The sequence below is a fragment of the Balaenoptera ricei genome, chromosome 4 (genome assembly GCF_028023285.1).
Source record: "Balaenoptera ricei isolate mBalRic1 chromosome 4, mBalRic1.hap2, whole genome shotgun sequence".
Lineage (NCBI taxonomy): Eukaryota > Metazoa > Chordata > Mammalia > Artiodactyla > Balaenopteridae > Balaenoptera > Balaenoptera ricei.
Window position 1 is genome coordinate 2,993,180 of NC_082642.1, and position 26,440 is coordinate 3,019,619.

Sequence of the window (26,440 nt, forward strand, 5' to 3'; positions counted from 1 at the left end):
TGTCATACACCGGAATGAATCAGCCATATGCATACATGTGTCCCCATATCCCCTCCTTCTTGAGCCTCCCTCCCGTCCTCCCTATCCCACCCCTCTAGGTCATTGCAAAGCACCAAGCTGACTTCCCTGTGCTATGCTGCTGCTTCCCACTAGCTAACTATTTTACATCCAGTAGGGTATATATGTCGATGCTACTCTCACTTTGCCCCAGCTTCCCCCTCCCACCCCATGTCCTCAAGTCCATTCTCTGTCTACATCTTTATTCCTGCCCTGCAACTAGGTTCATTAGTACCATTTTTTTTTTTTAGATTCCATATATATGTGTTAGCATATGGTATTTGTTTCTCTCCTTTTGACTTACTTCACTCTGTGTGACAGACTCTAGGTCCATCCACCTCACTACAAATAACTCAATTTCGTTTCTTTTTATGGCTGTGTAATATTCCATTGTATATATATGCCACATCTTCTTTATCCAGTCATCTGTCGATGGGCATTTAGGTTGGTTCCGTGTCCTGGCTATTGTATATAGTGCTGCAGTGAACATTGTGGTACATGTCTCTTTTTGAATTATGGTGTTCTCAGGGTATATGCCCAGTAGTGGGATTGCTGGGTCATATGGTAGTTCTATTTTTAGTTTTTTAAGGAACCTCCATACTGTTTTCCGTAGTGGTTGTATCAATTTACATTCCCACAAACGGTGCAGGAGGGTTCCCTTTTCCCCACACCCTTTCCAACATTTATTGTTTCTAGGTTTTTTGATGATAGCCATTCTGACTGGTGTGAGTTGATACCTCATTGTAGTTTTGATTTGCATTTCTCTTTTTTGACCCACCTCCTAGAGTAACGGAAATAAAAGCAAAAATAAAGAAATGGCACTTAATTAAACTTAAAAACTTTTGCACAGCAAAGGAAACCATAGACAAGACAAAAAGACAACCCTCACAATGGGGAAAAAATATTTGCAAATGAAACAACAAAGGATTTATCTCCAAAATATACACACAGCTCATGGAGTTCAATATAAAAAAAAAATCCAATTAAAAAATGGGCAGAAGACCTAAATTGGCATTTCACCAAGGAAGACGTACAGATGGCCAAGAGGCACATGAAAAGATGCTCAACATCACTAATTATTAGATAAGTCTTTTTTTAAATGCACACTGATATGACAGCTATCGCATACAATTTAACAAAATTGTTTCAAATGAAGTTAAAGACAACTAAGTGCTACTGGAGCCATCTTACGGAAAAAACTGAATGAACCTTTTGTCCTACCCAATAGAAGGAAAATGAGCATCTCATAGTTTGAAAAAAATCACTAAACACAAGATTTAAGCTGAGAACCAGAAACTCTGAAGACTAACCAAGCTGATTTGAGAAAGAACCAAATATTATAGAATTTGGGGAAAAAAAAAAAAAAAAAGAACTCAGTGAACAGATTAACCCAAGCTGAACAGGGAAATTGTCAATTGAATGATAGATCTGAAGAAAATTTTCAGATGGCAACAGAGAGGCAAGACAATGAAAAACCCAAAATAAAGGTTAATCAATGTGGAAGACAGAGAATTCAGACTCAATGTAAGTTTAATTATAATTTCAGAAGAAGAGAGAAAATGGGAAGAGGCAACATTTAAAGAGAAAATGACTGACAATTCTCAAGGACTGATAAAAAGCATTACTTTCCATATTCATGAAGTCATCTGAATTCCATTCGGGATAAGGAAAAATCCACACAGACAAAATATAATTAAATTGCAGAACACAAAATATAAAGAGAAGATCTTAAGCAAGGTCAGAGAGAAGAGGCAGCTTATTTTCAAAGACATGACAAATTATCCTGACGGTGTGACAATAGAAGCCAGAAGACAGTAGAATATTAAATTTCATGGCCTGATAGAAATTAACTATCAGCTTAGGATTCAGTTTTCATTAAGAATATCTTTAAAAAGCAAAGACAAAATAAAGACTCTCAGACTTAAAACCAACCAACCAACAAACAAAAAAACCCCCAACAAACCCTAGAATTCTAGCAGATCCTCACAAAAAGGATACATTTCAGGCAGAAGAAAATTATTACCAGATGGAATGTCTCAGAAACAAAAAATGAAGAACAAAGAAAAGGAAAATTTGTAAGTAAAACACACATTGACTGTATAAAGTAATAATCATGTCTTCAGTGGGAACTAGGTAAAATAAGTGACATAAATAAGTTGGAGAAGCAGGAGTCAGTATCTTCTAAAGTTCCTGTATAGTTTGGGAGGAAGTTAAAGTTACAGATTAAATTTATACTTTGATAAGTAAAGTGTACCTGTTAAAATTTCTAGGGCAACCACTAAAATTTAGTAAAAGAATGAATGAATAACTTTCTAACAGGGAAAATTGAAATGAGAAAACTATTAAATCTGAAGTCAAGAAAGTTGAGAAAAGAAATATAGAATAGGCGACTAGTAGCAAACACAAAATAAGATGTAGAAATAAAATCCAATGTATTAGCAACTATAAAGAAACCAAAGATTGTTAGACTACATGAAAAATGAAAATTCAGCTATTTGCTGTTTATAAAAGACATGTCTAAAACATAAGGGTACAGAAAAGTGAAGGTAAAATAATAGAAAAAGATAAATGGGTGATTACAAACTAAAAGCTGTCACTATTAACATCAAAAACTAAAAGCTGGCAATATTGATATCAGATGAAATAGACTTTAAATGTCAAAAGCATTTTTAGAGATAAAAGAAGGTCATATTGGTTCAAAAGTTTGAACTCATCAGAGAAAAACCCTTTGTGGTTTTTAAATGTGGTCTCAATATATATTACGCGAAACGTGGTCTCTAATACATGGTCTCAACATATATTACGCAAAAATTGAGAGAACTACAATGGGAAACACATATTCCCAGTGATTTTTTTTTTTTTTTGCCATGCCGCGTGGCTTGTGGGGTCTTAGTTCCCCAACCAGGGATTGTGACAGCATGGAGTCCTAACCACTGGACCACCAGTGAATTCCCTTCCCAGTGATATTTTAATATACTTCATCAGTACTTGATAAAGAGGGGAAAAGGTCAGCTACCACATACAAGATATGAGCAATACAGTTAGTAAGTTTGAGCTGATAGACATGTGCAGGTCATTGCATCTCAAAACTGCAGAATACACATTATTTTCAAACACACATAGAACATTATAAAAAGTGATCTCAAACTATGTCATCAAGCAAGTCTTAACAGCGAACAATGGTTGGTATCATCCAGACCAGATCTGTGACCACAGTGCAGTTAAGCTAGAAACTGATAACAAAAGATGACTATGATTAATTATAGAAATATATTTCAAAATGACCTTTGGATCAAAGAAGTTGCAATGGAAATCAGAACATATTTTTAACTGAATGATAACAAAAATATTTTGGGTCAAGACTTGGAGTGGGGATAAGCAGCTAAAGCATGTATAAATGCTTATATTAGAAAAGAAGAAAGCCTGAAAATTAGCTAGATGTTGAAGTTGAAGAGTTAGAAAAAGATGCAAAATAGACCCAGAGAAAATAGATGGAAGGAAATAATAATAATTCCATATTATTCAATGGAGAGGATCAAAAATGATACAGTTTGGCTCTTGGTAAAAGCTAGTAATGTTGATGAACACCTGGTGAGGCCGATTTCAAAAGAAGAGGAGAGAGGCACAATATTCCTAAACAATATTAGGAGTGGAAAAGCAGATGTTGTAGATAGTAAAAAAAATTATGAAATACATTATGCTAAAACATTTGAAAGCTTAGAGGAAATGAATACCTTTCTAGACAAGTATAACTTATTAAAACTAAATTAGAAAAAATAGGCTAAATAATTCTATAATTTTTAAATTAAATAAACCATTAGTCAAATATTTCTCCATAAAGGAAGGTCTAGGTTTAGATGGGTTTATGAGCAAGTTCTACCAAGCACTCAAGGAAAAAATAATTTCAAACTTGCATAAATCATTCCAGGGAATAGAAACATATTTTTTGAAGCTGTGATAACCTCAGTATAAAAACTTGTCAAGAACAATATGAGAAATGGAAATTATAGGCCAAACTTACTTAGAAATATCCAAGTAACGATCATAAAACCTGAGCAGGCCAAATCTAGCAATGTGTTAAAAAGATAAATCCAATTTGTTCACAATGTATTATCTTGGGATTGCAGGGTTGATTTAACATTAGAAAATTCATATTAACAGATTAATGGAGACATATCTTATGATCTAAGTAGATGCAGAGAAAATGTCTTATAATGTTTAATATCAAATTATGCAAAAAGCTGTTCAGAAAATCAGAATAGAGGCAGTTTTCTTAACATAAAGAATATTTACAAATAACCTATGGCAAACATCACACTTAGTGGTAAAATATTAAAAGCACTTTGTTTCTTAAGATCAAGATCCATTATTCTATGCAATACTGCTTTTGATGGTTGATACCATACTGTATCCTATTTTTTCACATAGCATCATATCATGAGCATTTTCCATGTTCACTTACAAAGTTTTTGCAGAACACAATTGTTAATATCTATCCTACAGTCAATGCTACCCCAGTAGCTGACTATTTAGTGTTCTAATTTTTCTGCATCATAAAAAATGATGCAGTGGATATTTTTTGTGTATACATTTTTGTATCTTTAAAGATTTCTTTTTGATATATTTCCAGCAGCTGAATTACTGAACCAAAAGGTATGAACTCTTTCGAGCACTGGATACCTATTATTATATACTTGAAACCAGCCCTTTCAAATGAAGCATCCATGTGTCTTTGGAGGGTGATTGTATCTCACTGCTCAACTTAGCTCAGAGCATTTTCAGCTCCTGATCGTTTAAAGAAAACACACTGGGAACTTGGGGTTTAGTGGTGTCCCCTGTGAGCCTTAAAAAATGAACAAAGTACCCTTTTATTTCTTTCCCTGTGTGTACATAGCTGGGAGGGGGCTAGCTATGGAATTAGGCTGTTTGCAGAGCCCTTTAACAACCAGTTTGGCAGTGCTTGGAAACCTGTGGGAAGTGGGGGAGGGAGCTTATGAAGGGGGAGGGGAGGATAGTGACCTGCCATCTGTGGAGTGGAGTGGGGCCCCTCTGACCAGGGCCTTCTGACCCAGGCGTCTGAGCTGCTTTAGAACCTGTTAGTCTAGGCCTGGTCCAGGGGACAGGAGCCATGGGCCCTCCCATCCCATCCCTGCGCTGTGTAAGTCTCTTGATTTGTTTGTCTTAAAATTAGTGGAGAAATGAGAGAAGAGCAGCTGTCTTTGAAATCTTAGCTTTTAACTGGACTGAGTTTGAATTCTCAACCATTAGAGAGACCTTGGTGCAGAAATTCCCAAACGTGTTGTGTCAGAGGCTGTGAGGTGCAGGACACAGTTTGGGGACTTTTCCCCTCTGCCTTCCTTTTTCTAAGCACTTCCTGTTTTATGAATATTGCTGTCAGAGCATATTAGTTATGTCTTTTGTCTCTCAGCGAGGCTTAAGAAGGAAATCACTTCTCCATATGAGTTAAAGGGTATACTAATGGGAATTAACTCTGTGGTTTCTCAGGGCTATTTTAATTTATAATTACAGCTGAATGATGGGGATATTAGGCGGGGGTAGGGGTTGCCCATAGTCCTTATTAATGTAGAATATTAAGTTTGGAAGCTCTGAGAGAGCGTCTCATTCACCACCATTCATCTTTTGTTCCAAAGATGAGGCAGCCCGAGCACAGGGGATTGAAGAGATTTACCTGACACTGTTTAGTCAGAGGGCGGATTGGGCTGCAACTCTGGCCTCTTGACATCCAGTCAGACATTTCCCCATTGTCCCTTGATGCCTTACTGCATCCCATGAAGCAGTTACTCCTTTTCCAACAGCAGGGTGAGTTTATGCATTGTTTTAATTTCTGGCTATAGCCTTCCTCCCTGTTGTTAGCAATTTGGTAAGCACCTGAACCCCTCAGATAGTTTTCACAATGATTTCTGGCTCGAAAATTTGGCCTTGGTGTTTCTGAGCTTGGTCCAAACAGCTCACTCAAATATCATTGCAAAGAAACCTCCCACCATTTGATTCTCAAAGAACTGACACTTTGCTTGGATCCCCTCCAGTCTGTATACTCCAAAGTCTCCCGGCTGGAGGGACAAGGTAGGTGTATTTTGAATAAGTAATGTTTCATTTAGTCATCTCTTCTCCTTCTTCTGGCTTTTCCACTTCATTGACCCATAGTGGAGTTGGATTGAGTGGTGGAGGTGAGAAGAATTAACCTTGTATATTATGAGTAATACAACTCTAGGTTCTTTCCATAGGGAAGGAGTGTCAGGGAGGAAACACGGCTGGACAAAGTGTAGCCCTGGGACTGGGACAGTGGATTTGGAGTCAGAAGCCATGAATTTGCAACCTACTATTTCCTATTAGCCTCTTTGAACTCATGCTTAATGATGCATGACTTATAGGGCTATTGTAAGGATCATTTTTTAAAAAATGCAAGATATAAATGGAAATATTGTATGAACCATAAAATTATTTACAAATAATATATTATTTTTAAGAAAGAAAGAATATAAAGGAGTGGGAGTGGGAGTGTTGGTTTTTATGGAAGAAGGGTGCCAGAGAAGAATTGGCTGTGGTAGTAGCAGTCACAGTAGGTGAAGAGGTGGAGATAGTCAGCATGTAGTAACAAATCCCTGTACTTAAAAAAAAAAATGTGTGTGTGTATATATATACACACACATACACATATATGAATATATTCCGCCTTCCCCAAAGTTCTCTTTTAAGATTCTCCTATTCCTCCTTTTCCTTTGTTAGAACTCTGATTTCCATATATGAACTTAAATAGTTTGTTTTTTATTAAGCCATTCAAGTGGCTTGAGCAGATTTGTAGTGTTCCATAAAACTCATGTTAAAGTAGTGGTATAGATTTGCCTCACATGTAAAAACAGTTAAGAGAATTCTAAAGAAGAAAAGATTTCAGGGTTTGCTCTGCTTAAAATACACCTTCAAGGGGTGTGAGGGAATCCTTTACTACCAGAACAAAGGACTTGAATGCAGCACATCCCTAGGGAAAGCCCAAGTAAATATGGAGTCATATTTTGAAACTCAGAGGACCAGCCAAAAAACCTGGCCCAAGGTCCCCCAGTGAGTCAATTGTTAGAGATGAAACCAAAAAAGAGAGCTCATGACTGCCCAGTGGGCTCTCTTTACTCTGCTTTGCTGACACATTTCATCAGTTAGAACTCTTTGGTTGCAAGTGACAGTAAACCCAACTCAATATGGCTTAAACAAAACTAAACAAAGCAAGGAAGGGAAGGTACTGGCTCATTTAACTAAAAAGTACAGGGAGAGATCTGGCTTCAGGTGTGCCTTAAATGATATCAGTAGAACCAAGTTTATCTTCATTCCTCTGGGTTGAATCCAGTCTCACATAGATTTTTTTCGTCTCTTGTAGTAACAAGATGACTGCCAGGAGTTCTAGGTTTCTAGGCTTCACAACTTCACAGCCTCACAACCTTGAGTCCAACAGAAAAGAAAGTTTCTTTTCTCCAACAGTTCAGACAGACATCCATGCCTGACTCTCAGTGGTCTGAATTAGGTGGGCCGTGTGCACCATCTGTACTAGTATGGCCTGGGGGAGGCAGTGCTCAGCTTTGTCAGACCTAAGCCACGTCCCCACCTGAACTGGGATGGAGCTGACACCAGCTAAGTCTCATGGAAAGAAAGTGGGAGAAGGTGTTTCCTAGAGGAAAACCAGAGGAAGCAGGGGGACAGCCAGTAGTGGCTGCCACTGTGTGCTTTTTCTTAGGGGGCTTTAGTTAAAATGGGTGTTGCTGTGAAGGATTTCGCTTTCCTTTGTGGAGTTTTAAACGCATTGACAAATGCTTATTAATCAAAATCGTTCCTGCTTTTCTTAGTGAAAAGTGTCCTCGAATTTCTAATATTTTCTTTCTTCATGGTGTCCTGCCACCACAGGTTTAATGTCTGGCCTGTAGTTTGACACTGGCAACTTTGGTCATGTATCTACAGAAAAAAATGGCAAAAATAAAGAAATGTGGAATGATTATAAAAGTTACTAATCGCTTATAAAATGGGCTTAGGGGGGCTTCCCTGGTGGCGCAGTGGTTGGGAGTTCGCCTGCCAATGCAGGGGACAAGGGTTCGGGCGCTGGTTCGGGAAGATCCCACATGCTGTGGAGTGGCTAGGCCCGTGCGCCACAGCTGCTGAGCCTGTGCTCTGGAGCCTGCGAGCCGCAGCTGCTGGGGCCCACGTGCCTGGAGCCCGTGCTCCGCGGCGGGAGAGGCTGCCGTAGTGAGGGACCCGCGCACTGTGGCGAGGCATGGCCCCCGCTCTCGCAACTAGAAGAAAGCCCATGCGTAGCAACGAGGACCCAACACAGTCAAAAATAAATAAAATAAATAAATTAAAAAAAATGGGCTTAGGAACATTTCAACTTTTTAGATATTTTTAGTTCATCTGATGAATCCTCTCTGCGTGCTTGCTTGGCTTCTTTTATTTCTTGTTGCTGCTTTCGAGTTTTTGGAGTTTGGAGGTTTTGAGTAGAGCTGATTACAATTTCTTTTTCAAATCACATATGTATTCTGTAGAAGTATGTTTATTGATATGGCTAGAATGTCACAATATATTAGTAAGTAATGTGAAAAAAAAAAAAAAAGGCTTCAAACTAATAGGATGTAGTTTGTTTAAAAAAAAAGACCACAGTATCCATGGTAGTTGTCTTTGGGTGATAAGTGATATCACTATTTTTTTTTTTTTTTTTTTTTTAGCTTTTCTGCATGTTTCAAGTTCTAAAAATGGATAAAAAGAAATTGTTAAAGATAAATAAAATACATACATATAGCATTTCTTATAACTTTACCATCCACGAAAAAAGTTCATATTAACCTTGTTCTGAAGGCAGGATTTGAAACTAGTCTTAATAATGAGTTGTTTCTCTACCCGATGTTCCTTAGTCACTGTCAGTTATTAATTTTTTTACAAGGATTGGGGATCTGTATGTTCTATAAAGAGTTCCAAATATAACATATTAAATAGCAAATATTAAATCAATGAAAGTATATTTTAGTAGATATTTTCACCCATTATGTTCACACAAATGGGATCATGAAACACTCAAAAGATCCCTGCTTTGGTACTGCTGAGCCTGGGGTTCCTGCCAGCTTTCTCGAATAGCTAGCTAGCAGTGCTATCTTGCAAGTTACACCTACTTTCTGGGCCTCAGTTTCCTTCTGGCTACACCATGTGAGGTTTGGCTGAGCTCATTTCTAAGGTCCCTTTCAGTTGCTTCCCCTTAGTGAGTGCTGGCCCCCTGGTTCATCTAAATCTGGTTGTGGCTGAGATTGGCTTTATTGCACAGCTGTCTCTTCCCCTGCCTCAGCCCTACTGGCTCCATTCATTACCTCCACCTCCAGTTATCTCTCAATTTTGAAATCATTTGCTGTGATTCTGGAGGCCAGAGTGGGCATTTCCTTCCTTCAGTCTCAGACTGGAGGGAATCCAGGAAATGGGGCATAGAGCGAGGGCGTCACTGATGTTTACCGAGGGCCTGTAGTGTGTGCACAGCTCAGGTCTGGCACTCAGGGGTGGCTTACTGTCTGCCCTTCAGCAGCAAACAGATGCCAGGGGAGGTAAGACATGCCAGTGATTAACCAAAATAGGAGACACACAGCCTGGAGACCATAGGGTTCAATTACTTATACCTTTGTGTTCTAGTTCAACCATTTAAACTGAGTCCCCTCTTCTTAAAAACACCTACCCAGCAGAGTTTGCAATCCAAAGGTACGATTTCAAGTCCCACTGCTGCTTTTTCCTAGCAGCATGGGTGAGTCATTGACTCTAACATCCTCTTCTCTCCTTTCATCTGGTTAAAAGGAAGGGCCAAATGAGAGTCAGGTATGTGCTTGTGTTTTAACTATACACAAAAGCACCTTATTCTTTCATCTTCTGATTCCACTAACCTTCTTCCTTGGATTGAGAATGAACAGAGAGGGAAAAATAAAGAATAATGACACATGAGAAGCAACCTAAGTGTCCATCGGCAGATGATTGGATAAAGAAGATGTGGCACATATATACAATGGAATATTACTCAGCCATAAAAAGAGACGAAATTGAGTTATTTGTAGTAAGGTGGATGGAGTTAGAGTCTGTCATACAGAGTGAAGTAAGTCAGAAAGAGAAAAACAAATACCATATGCTAACACATATATATGGAATCTAAAAAAAAAAAATGGTTCTGATGAACCTAGGGGCAGGACAGGAATAAAGATGCAGACATAGAGAATGGACTTGAGGACACGGGGACGGGGAAGGGTAAGCTGGGATGAAGTGAGAGAGTGGCATGGACATATATACACTACCAAATGTAAAATAGCTAGTGGGAAGCACCTGCATAGCACAGGGATATCAGCTGTTGCTTTGTGACCACCTAGAGGGGTGAGATAGGGAGGCTGGGAGGGAGACACGAGAGGGAGGGGATATGGGGATATATGTATACATATAGCTGATTCACTTTGTTATACAGCAGAAACTAACATAACATTGTAAAACAATTATACTCCAATAAAGATGTTAAAAAAAAAAAAGAATGACACATGAAACCATAAGATCAAGTTAGTAAGGAAAAGTTAGCATGAATACAGACAGTTCTCCTTAATTCTGTGTAACCTAAAATATTTCTTTTTTTTTGTAAAATATGTCTAATATAAATCATGAATATACTTTTGTAGGAAATAGTTACTACTGATATTACTGAAAATTATTTCCAATTCTTGAAAAAAGGTATTCTTATTAAAAAACATGTCTTCAAAATCGAATACATGAATATATGTATAAATAAATGCATAAAAAAGACTGGAATGATTCACACCAAGCAAAAGTGGTCATTCCAGGAGAGAGACATGAAATGAGGGAAGAGGGGATTTTCAGTGAAAAAATTTTTTTCGAGTTTCAGTATTGAGTTTTTAAAAACTGAACATATCTAACTGTATAACTAAAATACTTTTTGAAAGAAATCCTTGTAGTATGGAGTACTGGGTGGGGAGGGGGCAGGGAGGGTTGTCTCCATAATCACCTGTTTTCTATCTTATTTTACAGCTGGTTCCCTGAGTGATTGTATCTTGGCGTGATGGGACTCACCCTCAGGCCCAGGGAGTGGGAGAAGCAGCCAGATTTAGCCAGGTGGGGGTGGGGTAAGAAGAAGGGGGAGCAAGGTCTCCTGGAGCCCGAGAAAAGGTAGGATAGGTTACGGTTAGGGGAGGGAGGAAGCCTGAGGCTTAGGGAGCCAAGGAGAAGCTGTGGCAAAAGCTTTAGGAACCTACACCAATTGTGGTTCCATTAATGAATAGGCACAGCTCTGATCATTTATTGTTTTCAGTACTGACTCCATCCTGGAGTGCCTTTACAAAAGTCTAGATTGCTTTAATAGGACAGATAGACAAATTGTTTCCCACCTGTGGATTTTCCTTCATGCCAGCCTTGCTTGGTTTTGCCTGGCTTTATTCTGTGACCGGAAAAGAAGATGGAATTCTGAAAAGTTGCTTTAGCCAAATCCTGTGAACAAAGGGAGCCTTGTACTGGGTTATGCACACTGGCTTCTGGAGGAGTCTAATTCGTCAGCTGGCATCTCTGCCTTTCAAGTCCTCGCTCTGGTTAGCACTGTGTTTCTCCGTCCGTGGAGGGGCAAGCCTTCTGGAGGAGCGGGCCCGCTGCTTGTTCACCCGGCTCTGGTTACAGGGGGCAGAGGCAGGCCCTAGGGGCCCGAAATGGACACCCATAGTGAGTCCAAGAGAGGGAGGCAGCCTTTGTTACTGTGTTTGCCTGGCCCGTGGCTACATGGACGCCATTATAATTTCTAAGATTTCCCTGGATTGATCAGGTATGCCGTCCACCAGACTGGTGCTGACACAGAAGTCGGAAACTGGGAATGACAGTCACCCTCCTGTTAGTCCCCTCCCCGCCTGAAACTGAGATTTCCTGAAAAGCTACCAGCATTGACTGGTTTGAGTCCTGGCTGAGTGTGGGCGAAGCCTGGAGCACATAAACCAGTTCTGAAACTTGTTCTCCGTTGGTGGATTGATTTTTTTCCCCCCAGGACAGCGGTAACTTTGAGCCCCGTAAGGTGCTATTAGAAAAAGCTCCTGTTGTGGTACGTTAAGTGACCTTCTATCCAGTGGGAAGACTTGTGGGGAATTTCTTGGGGCCTGGGGCATTCTAGCTCCCCACGTGGAGAAGGTGTGAGGCCTGCGTGCTGCCCGCTGATGCCCGGGGACTAACGGCGTCAGGCGGCCAGCGTGAGCGTGTGGCTTCCGCCTTCTTCATTTTCGTCTCCTTCCGTTTCCCTTGACAGAGCAATTTGGTTTTGATGCTGTGCCAGAAGTCTTCTGACAATGAGTTACTGGAACTTGGAGAAAAGGAACTGTGTGCAGTACCGCAGGCATTTTCTGGTGGACAACAGTCTGTTTCACGGTGAGTTGCCTTTTCTACTCATGTAGGCGGATCTTTTGTTTTTGAGAGCACTTTTATTCCAGCACTCTGGATGCAAATGTGGTATGATTGTTGGGTTGAACCAAGAGCGGGAGTTAACTTGTTGATGAAAAATTACCCAAGAATCCCCACTGGACTCATTCCGCAGAGTTGCAAGCTGTGTGCCTGCACCTCAGCAACCATAACGGCATCGTTACTTTCTACCTCTCAGGTTAGTTTATGTCGGTGCCTTTCCTCTTCTACTACACTGTCAACTCCAGTAATATCCCTTTCCGATGTTTGAAATTTGGGGAGCTAGACCCATAGCTAGTGCTCGGTTAATATCGGTGGATCATCAATCAGGGCTTATAACCAGCATGGTGTGTGCCTTCTATCAGGCTCCACGTAAAATCAGAGCAGGTGAGGGCACTTAACCATAACTATCAGGGTGGATGACTGTAGCTGTAAATCAGAGAATAATCAACGTTAGTCATTTTCATGGCAAACTAAGGTGAATTGCCTTTACCCTGCTGGCATATTTGTTTTGTGATATACAGCCAGGGATAAGCTCTGTCAATCCTGGTATCAGGATGCCCTTGAGTGAAATTTACTTAAGAGTCAGAGATTCATGTGTTGGCAGAATTTTTGGAATAATCTCCATTAAGAGCTGGTGGAATTGTAGAGGGAAGAGAGAGATTTCATGAGAAGTGGAGTGCTGCTGAACAGAATCCTTGATCTAAGCTGCCTTCAACTTTCTAAGTTTGGTTTTTCTTCCCCAGTTTAGTGCAGACTTACTGGTTTTTTTTTATTGCTTTAGATTAAGTTTAAGATAACAAACTTAACCCTACTTACTTTGTTAAGGCACATTTTACAATGTTTTTTCACGTTCATTATGCCACCTCACTATATCCGACTTTACTTCATAGAGGATGCCTTCATTTACAGGTCAAGAAAGGGAAGCAGAGATGAAATGACCAGCCCAAGTTGGCATAGCCAGTTATTAGCAAGGTCAGATCTAAAATTCTAGCCTCTACCCTTCCATGCTGGCTCTCTTGGCATTGCAGTGGCGACAGCCTCTTAGCAAAGGAGACTAAGATATGGTGACTTAACACGCTGGCACTGAGTTCTGCTTTGTTTCCCTGTGAACCTCATCTAATGACCCTGTTGGTTGCTTCATCTCTCACACAGTGTTTGCTGTGTGGTGCTTTCTGTTACAAATTTACTTATATTAAAAAAAAAAAAAAAGAATAAATATGATAAAGAAACAGAGGCGTTAGAAAAATTAGCATTATTTTTTCCAAGTTTTGTGCCAATTTTGAAAAAGTTCAGATTTTATTCATTCATTATTTTAGAATACCTTTGTCCAGATATCTCAAAGGCTATAACAACTTAAAAACAATTTCCTATGTATTGTTACAGCTGTGTTACCACTTAGTGAATTACTGTATTGCTGATAGTTTTGCTGAGGGCTTGAGGAACATGATCCTATTGAATCCTTTCAACACCTTTGCGATAGTTATTATTCATCCCATTTTATGGATGGGGAAACAGAGGTTTGGGGAGGTTGTTGAAGTGGTGATCTAAAATCAAACTCATATCTGCTTAACTCCAAAACCCCGCTATTTTTTTCCAGGCTGCAACTCCATTTTAATAGAAAAATTAACACTCTGAGAGGTTTAAGTTCTATTCAACAGTATTCGCTCTGCTATTAACTAGCCATGTCTGATCTTGACCAAGTTATGTAATCCTTCAGGATCTCTGTTTTCTTCTCTGTGAAATGAGTGTGCTGGTCTCGATGATTTTTTAGGTTCTTTCTAGTTCTAGTCTCTGAGATTCCATTGAAGTATTTCTGAGAATTACAGTTGCTGCATGTATTTTGTGAGCTGTCGTGTCTCTGAACATGAGATTCACAAGAGGGCAGTAGAATACTTAAAATATGAATTGATTACTTACGTTGAAGAATTACTCATTTGAGAAGATTTAGAGATATCAAATCTTCCCAAGATTAAAAGGACTAAAGCCAGTTAGAATTATGATTCTGTTCATTTATAATAAAGCAGTAGCTTTAAGTATTTCTGATAGTTAAAATATCATTTTGGATCTGTATGCCAAAGGATTTGTAATTCAGGAAAGAATGATGCCTCTTCTCTTCCACTATATTTACTTCTGCAGAAAAGTAATGTCTGTGAAGACAGGAATTTATTTAACTTTATGGAGGATTGTGAGGAGTCTTGGTATATTTTAAGCCAAGGGAGCGCTAGTGATAACATCTTTGTAGATGATTTCTGAACATTTCTGAGAAAAGATAGGGGACAGGACATGTTGAGTCAGAAAGGTCAGATTTCTTCTAGAGGGGCTTCTCCTGGTCTGCTGGTAACTCTCCTTACATAACCAAATCAAGCCAAACAAAAAGAAACAAAACTCCTTCCATTATAAACAGAAAAGAACCATTTCCTCTGCAAGATAATAGACTTTTAGAATATGCAGACTCAGATGTGCAAATTGTGCTAGCCAGACTTAAGCAGTATTCCCAGGAGAAAGGAACCACCTTAAAATGAGGACTAGGTGGGCAGTAGGGGGTCAATAAAAGTAAAAATAAAAATGTAACATTTGTATACTGTTTCACAGTTCATAAAGCACCGTTCATAGCCTCCCTTTCTGAGTGTAGAGGAGGTAGGTTCTCATTGGAAACAATGTAGAAAATTACCCACAATCCCACAACACAAAGAGTAACACTAATTGTGTTTCTATCCAGTCTTTTATCTCCTCTCGTCTTCGCAACAATCCTGATGTAGGAATGGAATACCTGGAAAAGGTAGGAAATGGTGGGTACTAGGTAACAGAAATGAGCTGGTTGAATTGACTTAATTCGGTGTCAGTGAGGAGAGGACCCGTGGTAGGCATTATGATGAACTGTTTTTGTATTTCCCACTTGTCTGGCATTTGCCCAGATTTTTAGGGAATCTTGAATCCAAAGGGATTTTGAGCCTATCAAAGAAGCCAATTGCCAGAGGTTTTCTCTAGTTGGCTTTTGTTTTAACATGTTTGATATAGAGAAAAAACTTGAGCAAAGAATAATTTGTGTAGTATGAACCTTGCTTTAATGGCTTATATTTTCATGAATTATTTTTATTTGAAAATTACCTGTACCCTCAGCTCTTTCTCTTGGCTGTCGTGAATTGCAGCATTTTTTTCTGACCTGGGACACATATTCTTAAACCTGTTATCAGTGTATTTACAATTTATATATATCCAATTTCTAATGCACATAAGCTTTTTTCAAACATATGAGTTCCTACTTGGAGGTGACTTAATTTTTGTTTTCATGCACTGCTAGTTATAATTGTGATGTTGGAAAAATTGTGAGGTTGGAAAAAATTGTGATGTTGCTTTCCTGTAAGTTATATGGTATCACCCCTACTTACTATATTGAAATTTATTTCTGTTGCTCTCATGTTGTTATATGAATGTTTCTGAATGACCAAGACAAATCTAGACTAGAAAGGTTTTGAATTGAATTACGAGTGTCTCTTACTATCTAGGGATAAAATTAAGGATAGTTCTGTTATTAAATATTTATGTAGTATGTCTTTTTAAAAAGTGCCTTATATGTACTTTGACTTTGCCTCACAACAAACTTCTAATCAAACTAATTAATTTAGTTAATTAAACAGTTAGTTTTTAGCCAGCCTCCCCTTCCTGGCCAGAGGCCTAATTGGTGATGTAGGACAGAAACTGGACTGCCAGTTTGTAAAGGAAAGTAGGCTTGAATTGGACCCCAGAGACTAGTTCTAGCTCCATTTTTATGACTCACTTGTGTAGCCTTTGTCACCTAGGTGACCCTCAGTTTCCCTATTTCTAAAATGAGGGTTTTTCCAGATTCCGAAGTTCCCTTCTAGCAGCAACGTTGTGGTCTCTGTGTAGTCAAACAGGATGTGTGGTGAACGGGAGTGTCCTACAGGCCAGAACATGGGAAGAGAGGGCTGACAAGATGGCAATGAAGAGGAGTAAGATTCTTGTTTGATTGTAAACTTTGTAGTTACCTTTGCACTGGCAAAAAGCTGCATTTCCCTTTAGGGGTGTGTGTGTGTGTGTGTGTAGGGTTGTTCTTGAGTCCCTCCCAAACATGGAGAGACCAGTAGCTAGGACTGACAAGCTTTCAGGACAAACGTCATTATACTCAAAGAAGAAGAGTGGAGAAGTTCTCACTGGAATTCCATCCTCGTTGTAAAAAAGAAGAATGCCAGATCTGGCCTGGTAAATATGAAAGGAGAATGAAATTATGCAGGCATGAATTTCGATTCTCATTAATTTAGGCCGGTTTATTAGCAAGGTATGACTTTGGCAGCCTGCCTGCTTTAGCGGTTTGGGGCGTTACTAGATTTTTTTATCAGAGTGTCATTTCTTTACTGAGTCAAAGTCTAGCTTTTCCGGCCAATGACTGTACCTACATCCTCTTCTAGGTCCAGAAAAATACCAGTGCACAGAGAATTCCTGCTAATGCAGTGATAGTCAAGATATTGTGAACATCATTAAGATCAAAAATATTATCTCTTAGAGGAACACTGCATGGAAAAAATTTCAAAGACAGTTGAGAGAAAGTATAAAAAAAAAAAAAAAAGATAGGCCTTAAAGGGAGAGAATGTACTTGAGTCATTTAAATGATATAATAGAACTAATTCTGGAAGCAGCCTTGCCCAGAAGATTCCTCTTTAGCCCCACACTCAAGTCTCCCCCTCCCCCCTCCACGGCCACCAGGCAGAAAGCACAGAGGGCAGGTATACTTTCAGGTCTGTGATGTTCAAGGGCATCTCGCGAACAAGCCAGAGGCAGTGAAGGCTCAGCAAAGGGAGCAAGGCCTGTCCCAGGTGTGGCATCTTGCAGGGGCCACCCTCCCTCTGGGTTGCTTTGGATGAGTTGTCCCTTTGGGACTACATTTCCATGTCAGCAAAATGCTTCAGTTTAGGACAAATGACCTCTAAACTTCTTCCTAAGTGGTAAAATTTCAAGAAATCCTTGTTTCTCCACTTCCCCTCCTCAGGCCACTTTTAAACAGAGGCCAGCTGGGGAATTTGCAGTGAATTAACTGACCAAAGTTATTTATGTACTTCTTCCCTTGCCCGAGACAAATCAGAGCCAGCCCTTCAGGCCTTACAAAAGTAGATACTTATATATCTAGTTAGAACACAAACTTTAATGTGAGCTAGTATGAAACAATCTTATTCTATAACTTTTTGGGAACATGTGTTCTTCCTTCATCCCTTGGAGACAGAGAAAATTGTCAAGGAAAGTCTCAGTGAAATGCTATTTATATCAAAATCCAAAGTTCATTTCCTTTTTTTTCCTTTTTTTTGGTCTTTCTCCATGATGGCCAAACTGGTTTATTGAACATTCTCAACTTGGTGTAGCATATAAACAAAATTGTTTTATTTTTCACCGATTACTACTTTAAAAAATACTCTTTGCAACATCTTGGGCAGATTCTATTACTTTCTGGCTACTTCTGGTTACTGAGGGTCTAATCCAGTTTAAAAGGTTAATCTCAAACTCATCTAAATCCCATCTTCTCCCTTACCTGCATCGTGGGCCTGACTTGTCTGTCAGGGGTTCAGGGTGGGCGTTCATTTGGCTCTGCTATAGTTCTTCTCCTTGAAGGAGGAATTCAAGGCCTAGATCCTCAGATTTTGGTACAAGGAAGAGAGATGGGGGAAAAGCAAAGGTCTTTGAGCTGCACCCCGGCCAGTTTGTATGTTAGTGGCGGTGAGATGATCAAGACTCTCTCTCCTGTTCCATCTTCTGTGGATGTTTGGTTTCACCCTGACCCCTCTGTCACCAAGGACTCTGCAGAGAGGACCCGCTGTCTCCCTTCAGCCCCACCCGTTGTCTATTTCTTATTCCCTCTGGCTGAAGCCTGGCTTCCCTTGCCCTGAGGGCTCTTGGGCAACTCCCTGATCCCTGCCTTTTCTCTTATCTCCGTGTTTCTGCACATGGAGCTCTGCAGGCTGCTGGGGGCTGTGGAGGATGGGCTGGCTATGAAGTTGCTCCTGTCCTCCTCCCAGACCTCCTGATCTCAATCTCTCTGTTTCTTCTCACGCTGTTATGGGGGCTACTCCCACAGGCCTTAGGAAGCCTCTGAATTATTCTTTTGTAGTTCTTCCCCTGCTTGTCTCTGGGAATGAGGGGGGCTCCGATTTTAATCTTCAGAGTACGTTTGTGCCACTCCGGGTGCCTAGGCTGTACACATAACAGGGGCTCAGGTCATGTGATTTTGAATGGATGGAATCCCACCCTCTTCACCCCTGACAGTTCCCCTTGGACCTCTCTAGAGCCACTCCAGGCTGGTCCTTGTCCACGAACATTTTGGATTAGAGAGACTTCCTTTCCCCAAAGGTACTAGTGTTCTTTATTGTGCTTGCTTCTTGCAAGGTTGTGTAGCTGGATTGATCAGAGCCAAGCAACGATCTAGATTTATAAAAATCCATGGTGAGATGTCTCGGCCTCTTTTCCCCATCGGGAATCTAATTTGATGGGATTTTGCTGACAAAAGAGAACCCACTGTGTTCTCTTTTGTCATGCTTTCCGTGTTGAGGTCATTCACATTCTGTAATGATGGAGGGTATGAAAAGATCCCGGTGGAATGTGTAGCAAAATGGCAAACTGAAGATCTGGATACCTGGGAAGCCCTGATGAATGAGAAGTTAACAGTGGTCAGTCTTTGAAGCTTTAGCTTTAGTCGTTGTTTGAAACAAGCCTGTTGTGTTAAGTGATATCCTTGGCTGGCCTTTCCCGATAGACTCTCAAATTCTCTCAAACCTATGGCCACTGGGAGTCCAGTCAAGCAGAAGGGCCCTTGATTATTTTATTCCTTTATGCTTGGGAATACCAATTTTCTAGTTACTAAGTTAGAAGAAATATATCTAATAAACAGTCAACTTTTCCTTCAGATTTGCAGACTTCTCACGTTTTAAGTGGTTACTTAAGAGAATTATGTCCCCTTAGACCTGTGTTACAAATTTAAGCCTTTGTTCTTTAAGCTGCATTTCCATAATTATAATTAATTTTCCTCTGCTCTCTCATTTTCCCAGTTGTCATTTCTACTCTGTGCCTAATGTATGCACAGAGATTGATGGGAGGATGAAATGTCTTTCCACGTGTAGATTCAGGGTTCTTCCAGGGCAGCATAATTATTTAATTTAGTTATACAAAAGGTCCAGATTTTTTTCTTGGACCACAGTAATAATTATTAGTGATTGTATTTGTAATCACAAAACCCTCTTGTCTCCCATCTATCAAAACAAAGATGAAAAATTCCAGTTTGGTCCTTTACACTGTGTACATGAAAAGTCATCCCAGTGGACCTGTGATAGTTTATATATTTTTAGGGCTCATTCATTTCAGCAGGTATGTTTGGGGTTGTTACAGATGCAAACTGTTGGCTTCAAAGGGATAGTCAGATTTTTTAAAAATTTAAAGCCCATAGCCTAGTGTGTTTTTCACCCATTCCCGCAGCTTCAACTCCCATCTATGTGCCGATAGCTCCTAACGGTGTATTCCTGGCTTAGCACCTTACCCAGATGTCCATCCTCCTACCTGACAGCTCCAGTGATGCCTGCAGGTCCTCAGCCTCTGCATGTCTGGAGCAGAATTCCCTCTTCCCCACCGGTACCCGGCTGCCTTGCCAGCCTTATCTCTTGCTTCCCCTCCCTCTTTGCACCACAGCTACACTGACCTTCCCGTTCCTTACCCACAAAACTTACCCCTTCTTTGCTTAGCTGGCTGCTACCCCATCCTTCAGACCCCAGAATAAGGGTCCCCTCTGCAGAGAAGCTTATACTGACTTCCCAGACCGGGTCAGTCCCCTTTGTATGCTCTCCTATCACCCTGCATTGCTGCCTCATTGCAGTATCACTGTTGTAATAAAACAATTAATTTTGTGATAACCAGTTTAATTTTTGTCCTCCTTGTACTTCTAAGTTCCAGGGGAGCAGAGACTGTTCTCACTCGTATCTCCAGTACATAGTAAAGTGCATTGCATACACTCATTTTAATTACAGGGGAGATAAGAACCACCTACTGTTTCATTATTTTTGCACTCTCAAGTTTGGCCTTTAATCTTTTTTTTTTTAATTAATTTTTATTGGAGTATAGTTGATTTACAATGTTGTGTTAGTTTCTGCTGTACAGCAAAGTCAATCAGTTATACATATACATATATCCACTCTTTTTCTGATTCTTTTCCCATATAGGTCATTATACAATATTGAGTAGAGTTCCCTGTGCTATACAGTAGGTCCTTGTTGATTTTCTATTTAATATATAGTAGTGTGTATATGTCAATCCCAATCTCCCAATTTATCCCTCCCCACCAACCTTGGTAACCATAAGTTTGTTTTCTACATCTATGACTATTTCTGTTTTGTAAATAGGTTCATTTGTACCATGTTTTTAGATTCCACATATAAGCTATATATCATGATATTTGTCTTTCTCTGTCTGAATTCCTTCACTTAGTACGATAATCTCTAGGTCCATCCATTGCTGCAAATGACGTTATTTCATTCTTTTTTATGGCTGAGTAATATTCCATTCTCTATATATACCACATCTTCTTTATCCATTCCTCTATTGATAGACATTTAGGTTGCTTCCATGCCCTGGCTATTGTAAATAGTGCTGCAATGAATATTGGGGTACATGTATCTTTTCGAATTATGGTTTTCTCTGGATATTTGCCCTGGAGTGGGATTGCTGGATCATATGGTAGCTCTATTTTTAGTTTTTTTAAGGGGCCTCCATACTGTTCTCCATAGTGGCTGTACCGATTTACATTCCCACCAACAGAGCAAGAGGGTTCTCTTTTCTCCACACCCTCTCCAGCATTTATTGTTTGTAGGTTTTTTGACATTGGCCATTCTGACTGGTGTGAGGTGACACCTCATTGTATTGCATTTTTCTGATAATCAGTGATGTTGAGCATCTTTTCATGTGCCTCTTGGCCTTTTGTCTTTGTGCTGTGGAATGCATCAGTCCCTTGGCTGCAGACCCTCTTCTTCCCTTCACTCATGCTTTTGCCTTGGAGAACAAAAGAATACACCTAAACCATTCCTTCCTGAGATTGAGAAGGGAAAGCCCACTTTGCTGAGAATCCTAGTGTGCTTTAGAAAAGATGATTACAGATGTATAATGCCTCAAAGTGGAAAAGGACAAACCCATTTCTTTAAAAGAATTTCTTAGACTTTTTGAATTCATTTAATAATACTTTCCAGAATTTCCATGTTGGTTATATATGGATTTATTTTATTCAACTCTGAAAATGGAGGTTTTGCCTGTTAAAATAACCCTATTAATAAAAGATGTTTAATTGCAGTATTTTGCATACTATTAAAATTCTCTGCTGCTTGAGTCTGAAAATCTTCAGGCACAGAAGTGAGTTGTCATCTGTGGGGTAATTCTTACCCCAGAGAGCAGAATAGACATGCACCAAAACAAAAGCACCAGCTTTCTCAGTAAGAGAGGAGGAAAGGAGGCCTGGGGGTGCATGAAGAGAATAATCAAACAGCTTCTTTAAAAGTTAAGAAGATGGGAGCTTCCCTGGTGGCTCAGTGGTTGAGAATCTGCCTGCCAATGCAGGGGACACGGGTTCGAGCCCTGGTCTGGGAAGATCCCACATGCCGCGGAGCAACTGGGCCCGTGAGCCACAACTGCTGAGCCTGCGCGTCTGGAGCCCGTGCTCCGCAACAAGAGAGGCCACGATAGTGAGAGGCCCACGCACCGCGATGAAGAGTGGCCCCCGCTCGCCGCAACTAGAGAAAGCCCTCGCACAGAAACGAAGACCCAACACAGCCAAAAATAAATAAATAAATTAAAAAAGTTAAGAAGATGCACTTTTATTTCAGATTTACAAACAAGAAAAATGGTGAGCATCTAGGCCTTTCATCTAAGAATCTCAAGCAACAGGAGAGTACATTTCTGACTTCTAGGTAGCAAAGTTACCCCAAGAATAATACCTACTTGGGTAGAATAAATGTAGAATCTGTGAAAACATTTTTTGTCCAATGTTGTCTTGTCAATATTCCTTTCTTGGCCAGAATATGTGACTGACATATAACAGTGATCTCAGAACTTCTTGTATTTGAATGTAGAAGGTGGTAACTTATTCCCAATTAAAAGGGAGAACAGTGCACACATTTATTGTTTAGTGTCCTATTTTATTCCTTGGCAACTTGAAATTGAATATCAATGCAGATCCACAAATGACCATTTTTTGAAATTATACCAGTGTCAGAATTTCAATACCTTTCAGCAGAGGCTTATCTCTAGAGACTTGTATTAATTAACTCTTTTAGCCAATGGTTCCCAGACTTGGTTGCACGTTGGAATCACCTGGGGGTATTAAAAAAACTGTTGTGTGGGTCCCAGCCCAGAGGTTCTGATTAATTGGTCTGGGTTATGGCTAGGGCCTGGGGGAATTTTTAGAACTCTTCAGGTAATTCCGATGGGCAACCAATTAGATTCTGGTGTGTTGAATACTCCAGACTTAAGGTGGCAAATACATATTCTCTCAACGGAACTATAGAATTCATGAATTTGATAATGGTTATTTTTCTGTGATGATAGCCTATTTTATACTGAATCTTGAAGGTATGCAAGGGGGGACATCTCATAAGAATATGGATGCAAGTATGTGTTTGAACATAGAAGCAGAAAATGTAGGAGTCATTTATGCTTGGCATTTTGTGGATGCTGGTTTTCTATAACATTTTTTTTCACTTAATTTTTTTCTGATAGCAGTACAAGTTCACCATTGAAAAGTTGGAGAGTATAGAAAAGACTAAAGAAATAGGAAGAAATAATCTATAATCTCAGTATGTGTTTTAAGTCTGTACTTTCTTAAAGTGATTTAAAAACCAAAGACTAAGTAGTGATTCTTTTTTTTTTAATAATTTATTTATTTAGGCTGCGTTGGGTCTTCGTTGCTGCGCGAGGGTTTTCTTTAGTTGCTGTGAGCGGGGGCTACTTTTCATTGTGGCGTGCGGGCTTCTCATTGCAGCGACTTCTCTTGTTGCGGAGCACCGGCTCTAGGCGTGCCCGCTTCAGTAGTTGTGTCGCCTGGGCTCAGTAGTTGTGGTGCACGGGTTTAGTTGCTCCGCGGCATGTGGGATCTTCCCAAACCAGGGATCGAACCCGTGTCCCCTGCACTGGCAGGAGGATTCTTAACCACTGCGCCACCAGGGAAGTCCTAAGTAGTGATTCTTAACTCTAGTTATACATTAGAATCTGCTGGGGTGCTTAAAAAATACTGGTGGTTGGGTTCTACCCGATCCTAGTTAAATCATCTCTAGGCGGGTTGGGGTGGGCGCCTGTGTGGTTATCCTTTCATTCCTTATATATGTATCTTTCTGTTTAACTTCAGGTGATTTTGATGTACTGTGAGGGGTGAGAATCACTGGGCTAAAATTGTTGACTTACTAAAATATTGATCTAATCAGTAAACTAAATCGAATTAATTTACTGATTTAGAACAGTATGTAATTATTTGCTAGTTTGAGCAAAAGTGATGCATGAAACTCTTGATTTTATGCAGAGGAGTGGCAGGGGCAAGTGATATGCTCACCTTCATATGGTCATTTTTTTCCAACAGATTTATTTCCTATTCCTTTTAATATCATGCTTTCTTAGTGCCCTTTAAGTATGACTTGTCTTAACATTACAGCTGATATATTTGTTGCATGATACAAATATATACCTTTTAGCCTTAACTGACTTCACAAGGTTATCCATGGCCTCCTGATGGTAAACAGAAATACTTTGGGAAGATTCTTAACAACAGGGAGCAGAATGTATGAAGTGTTTTGTTTTGATTAATCCATAATGAAGACTACACAGTTCACAACAGGATAAATTAAAGGATGGATGCAGGAATAAATATGAAGCCCAGGAATTGGGAGATCAGTACCATCATTTGGAGTACATCAGATTAATCTTGAGTATTATTAGAATTGTGTTTGTCTATCTACCCTGGAAAACTAAGGCAAACTTTGTCAGCCCCTGTAGACATATGTTCTGCCTTCATCACTTCACATGTGAGAAGACTGATTCTCAGTGTCCCTATGTTATTCCTAGAAGTTCAGAGTTGTGAAGGAAAAATCTTGTCTTCTCAGATCACTCTTGTTTTGCATGATAGTTCCTTCTTTGCACATTGGAATCATATGGGGAACACAAAGAGGAATTTGGGGTCAATGTTAAGATAACTAAGTTTAGACCTTGTCAGGAGGAATCGGTGGATTCTGTATTCCAGTATTCTTGGGGCACCATCAGGAAATGTTAGCGCTGATGCTGAATCAAGGTTATCATTAGGACTGGCGATGCTGGTTGCTTTACTAGCATTATCTCTTTTAAAGAAATTTTATAGAAGATTTACAATATTGTGTTAATTTCTGCTGTACAGCAAAGTGACTCAGTTACAAATATATATATTCTTTTTCATATTCTTTTCCATTATGGTTTATCACAGGATATTGAATATAGTTCCCTGTGCTATACAGTAGGACCTTGTTGTTTATCCATCCTATATATAATAGTTTGCATCCAGCGTTATCGCTTTTAAGTCTTTCATCAGGACAGTTTTAGGGATGAAACTCAGAGAGGTAAACATTTTGCCAAAAACCACATTGTTAGGTTATGGTGTTCAAACCCAGGTTTGTCATACTCTAAAATCCAGAGTGTTTCCACTATTGTGACACAATGATGTGTTACACAAAGTCTTTTCTTTTAAAGCAGTTCGGATTTGGGGATGGGTAGGATGGATTCGAATGTTTTAAAAGAACTTCAGACCTTTTAGAGGTCACTAGAGAACTCCACAGAAACACCATGGTGAGCTGCCCTCAGGCTGAGAAGGGAGCTTAGGGAACTGGGGTAGGGGCTGAGAGCTGGTATCTACTGGAGTGGTCCCTGGGAGCTTGTTAGAAATGCAGACTCAGCCCCACCTGGGACCTGCTGTATTGGAATCTGCATCTTCCCCAGATCTCCAGGTGATTGAGTGTACAGTAAAGTGTGGGCAGTGCTGCTCTGAGAGACCCACTGGGCTTGGGTGTGAGTCCTCATGAGTGAGGGGTTAGTCCTTATTCTTCAAGGAACTGGTGGAAGAGGAATGGGGTTAGAGGGAAGAGAATAACTCCCACAAACCAACACATTTAGAGGATGGAAACTTGTGTATATAGTTAAAGATGTAAGCAACACCCTGGTCTGCAGTGTGCATGGCATAGCAGAACTAGAAAGGACTTGAGAAGCCATCTGATTGGGGAATTCTGAACAGAACCTCTAGCTGGGCTTCAGGAAGCTGTGAAATCTCTGAAAATATCATTCCAAACACTCTGTGTATATATGCATATACATTTGTTCATCCCCCTCCTATGAACAAAGTCCTTAGCTTTCATCATATTTCAAAGCAATCTGTTACTTGCCCCTTTGGAACATTATAAACCTTTGACTAAAACCACTCTCCTTTTAGAGATGAGAAAGCATATTCATATTCAACCAGCTAGTTGCAGGGTTAATTCTAAAAGCCAACATTCTGCCATTCCAACTCAGCTGGTCTTTATGATCTGAGCTAAATATTATGAAATGGTAAGTGGATTTTCTGTGGGATCAGTCTCACAAATCTCTGCATTTTCTGATTATTGGAAATGGTTACATCTTTATAGCATTGGACTATTGTGACATAAAAACAATTTTACATGAAAGCATTTTAAAGCCTCTGTGTGTTGGCCAGGTGAGTGTGAAGTATTCATTGCAGAGCTGCTGGAGGAGGGGACGTACTGAGCACCGCCCTGGTTTCTCCATCTCTGAGGGCAGCAGGGTTCTGTGAGACAGGGCTCTCCTCACCTGGTGGCATCCAACTGACTTCTTTTGTCTTCATGGCTAATAAATGATTATTAACTCTCTGTGGGGAACCAGGTGCTGAACT

General features: G+C 40.0%; 1 protein-coding gene across 1 annotated transcript in view; it reads left to right on the forward strand.

Annotated features, from left to right (window-relative positions):
• PLCH1 (phospholipase C eta 1) overlaps positions 1–26,440 on the forward strand; it is a 238,967-nt gene that overhangs the window by 14,953 nt on the left and 197,574 nt on the right. The window contains exon 2 of the mRNA XM_059920073.1: positions 12,359–12,477. Within this exon, the coding sequence (XP_059776056.1) occupies positions 12,399–12,477 (79 nt within the window). The 5' untranslated portion in view covers positions 12,359–12,398. The remainder of the gene's footprint in view (positions 1–12,358; positions 12,478–26,440) is intronic.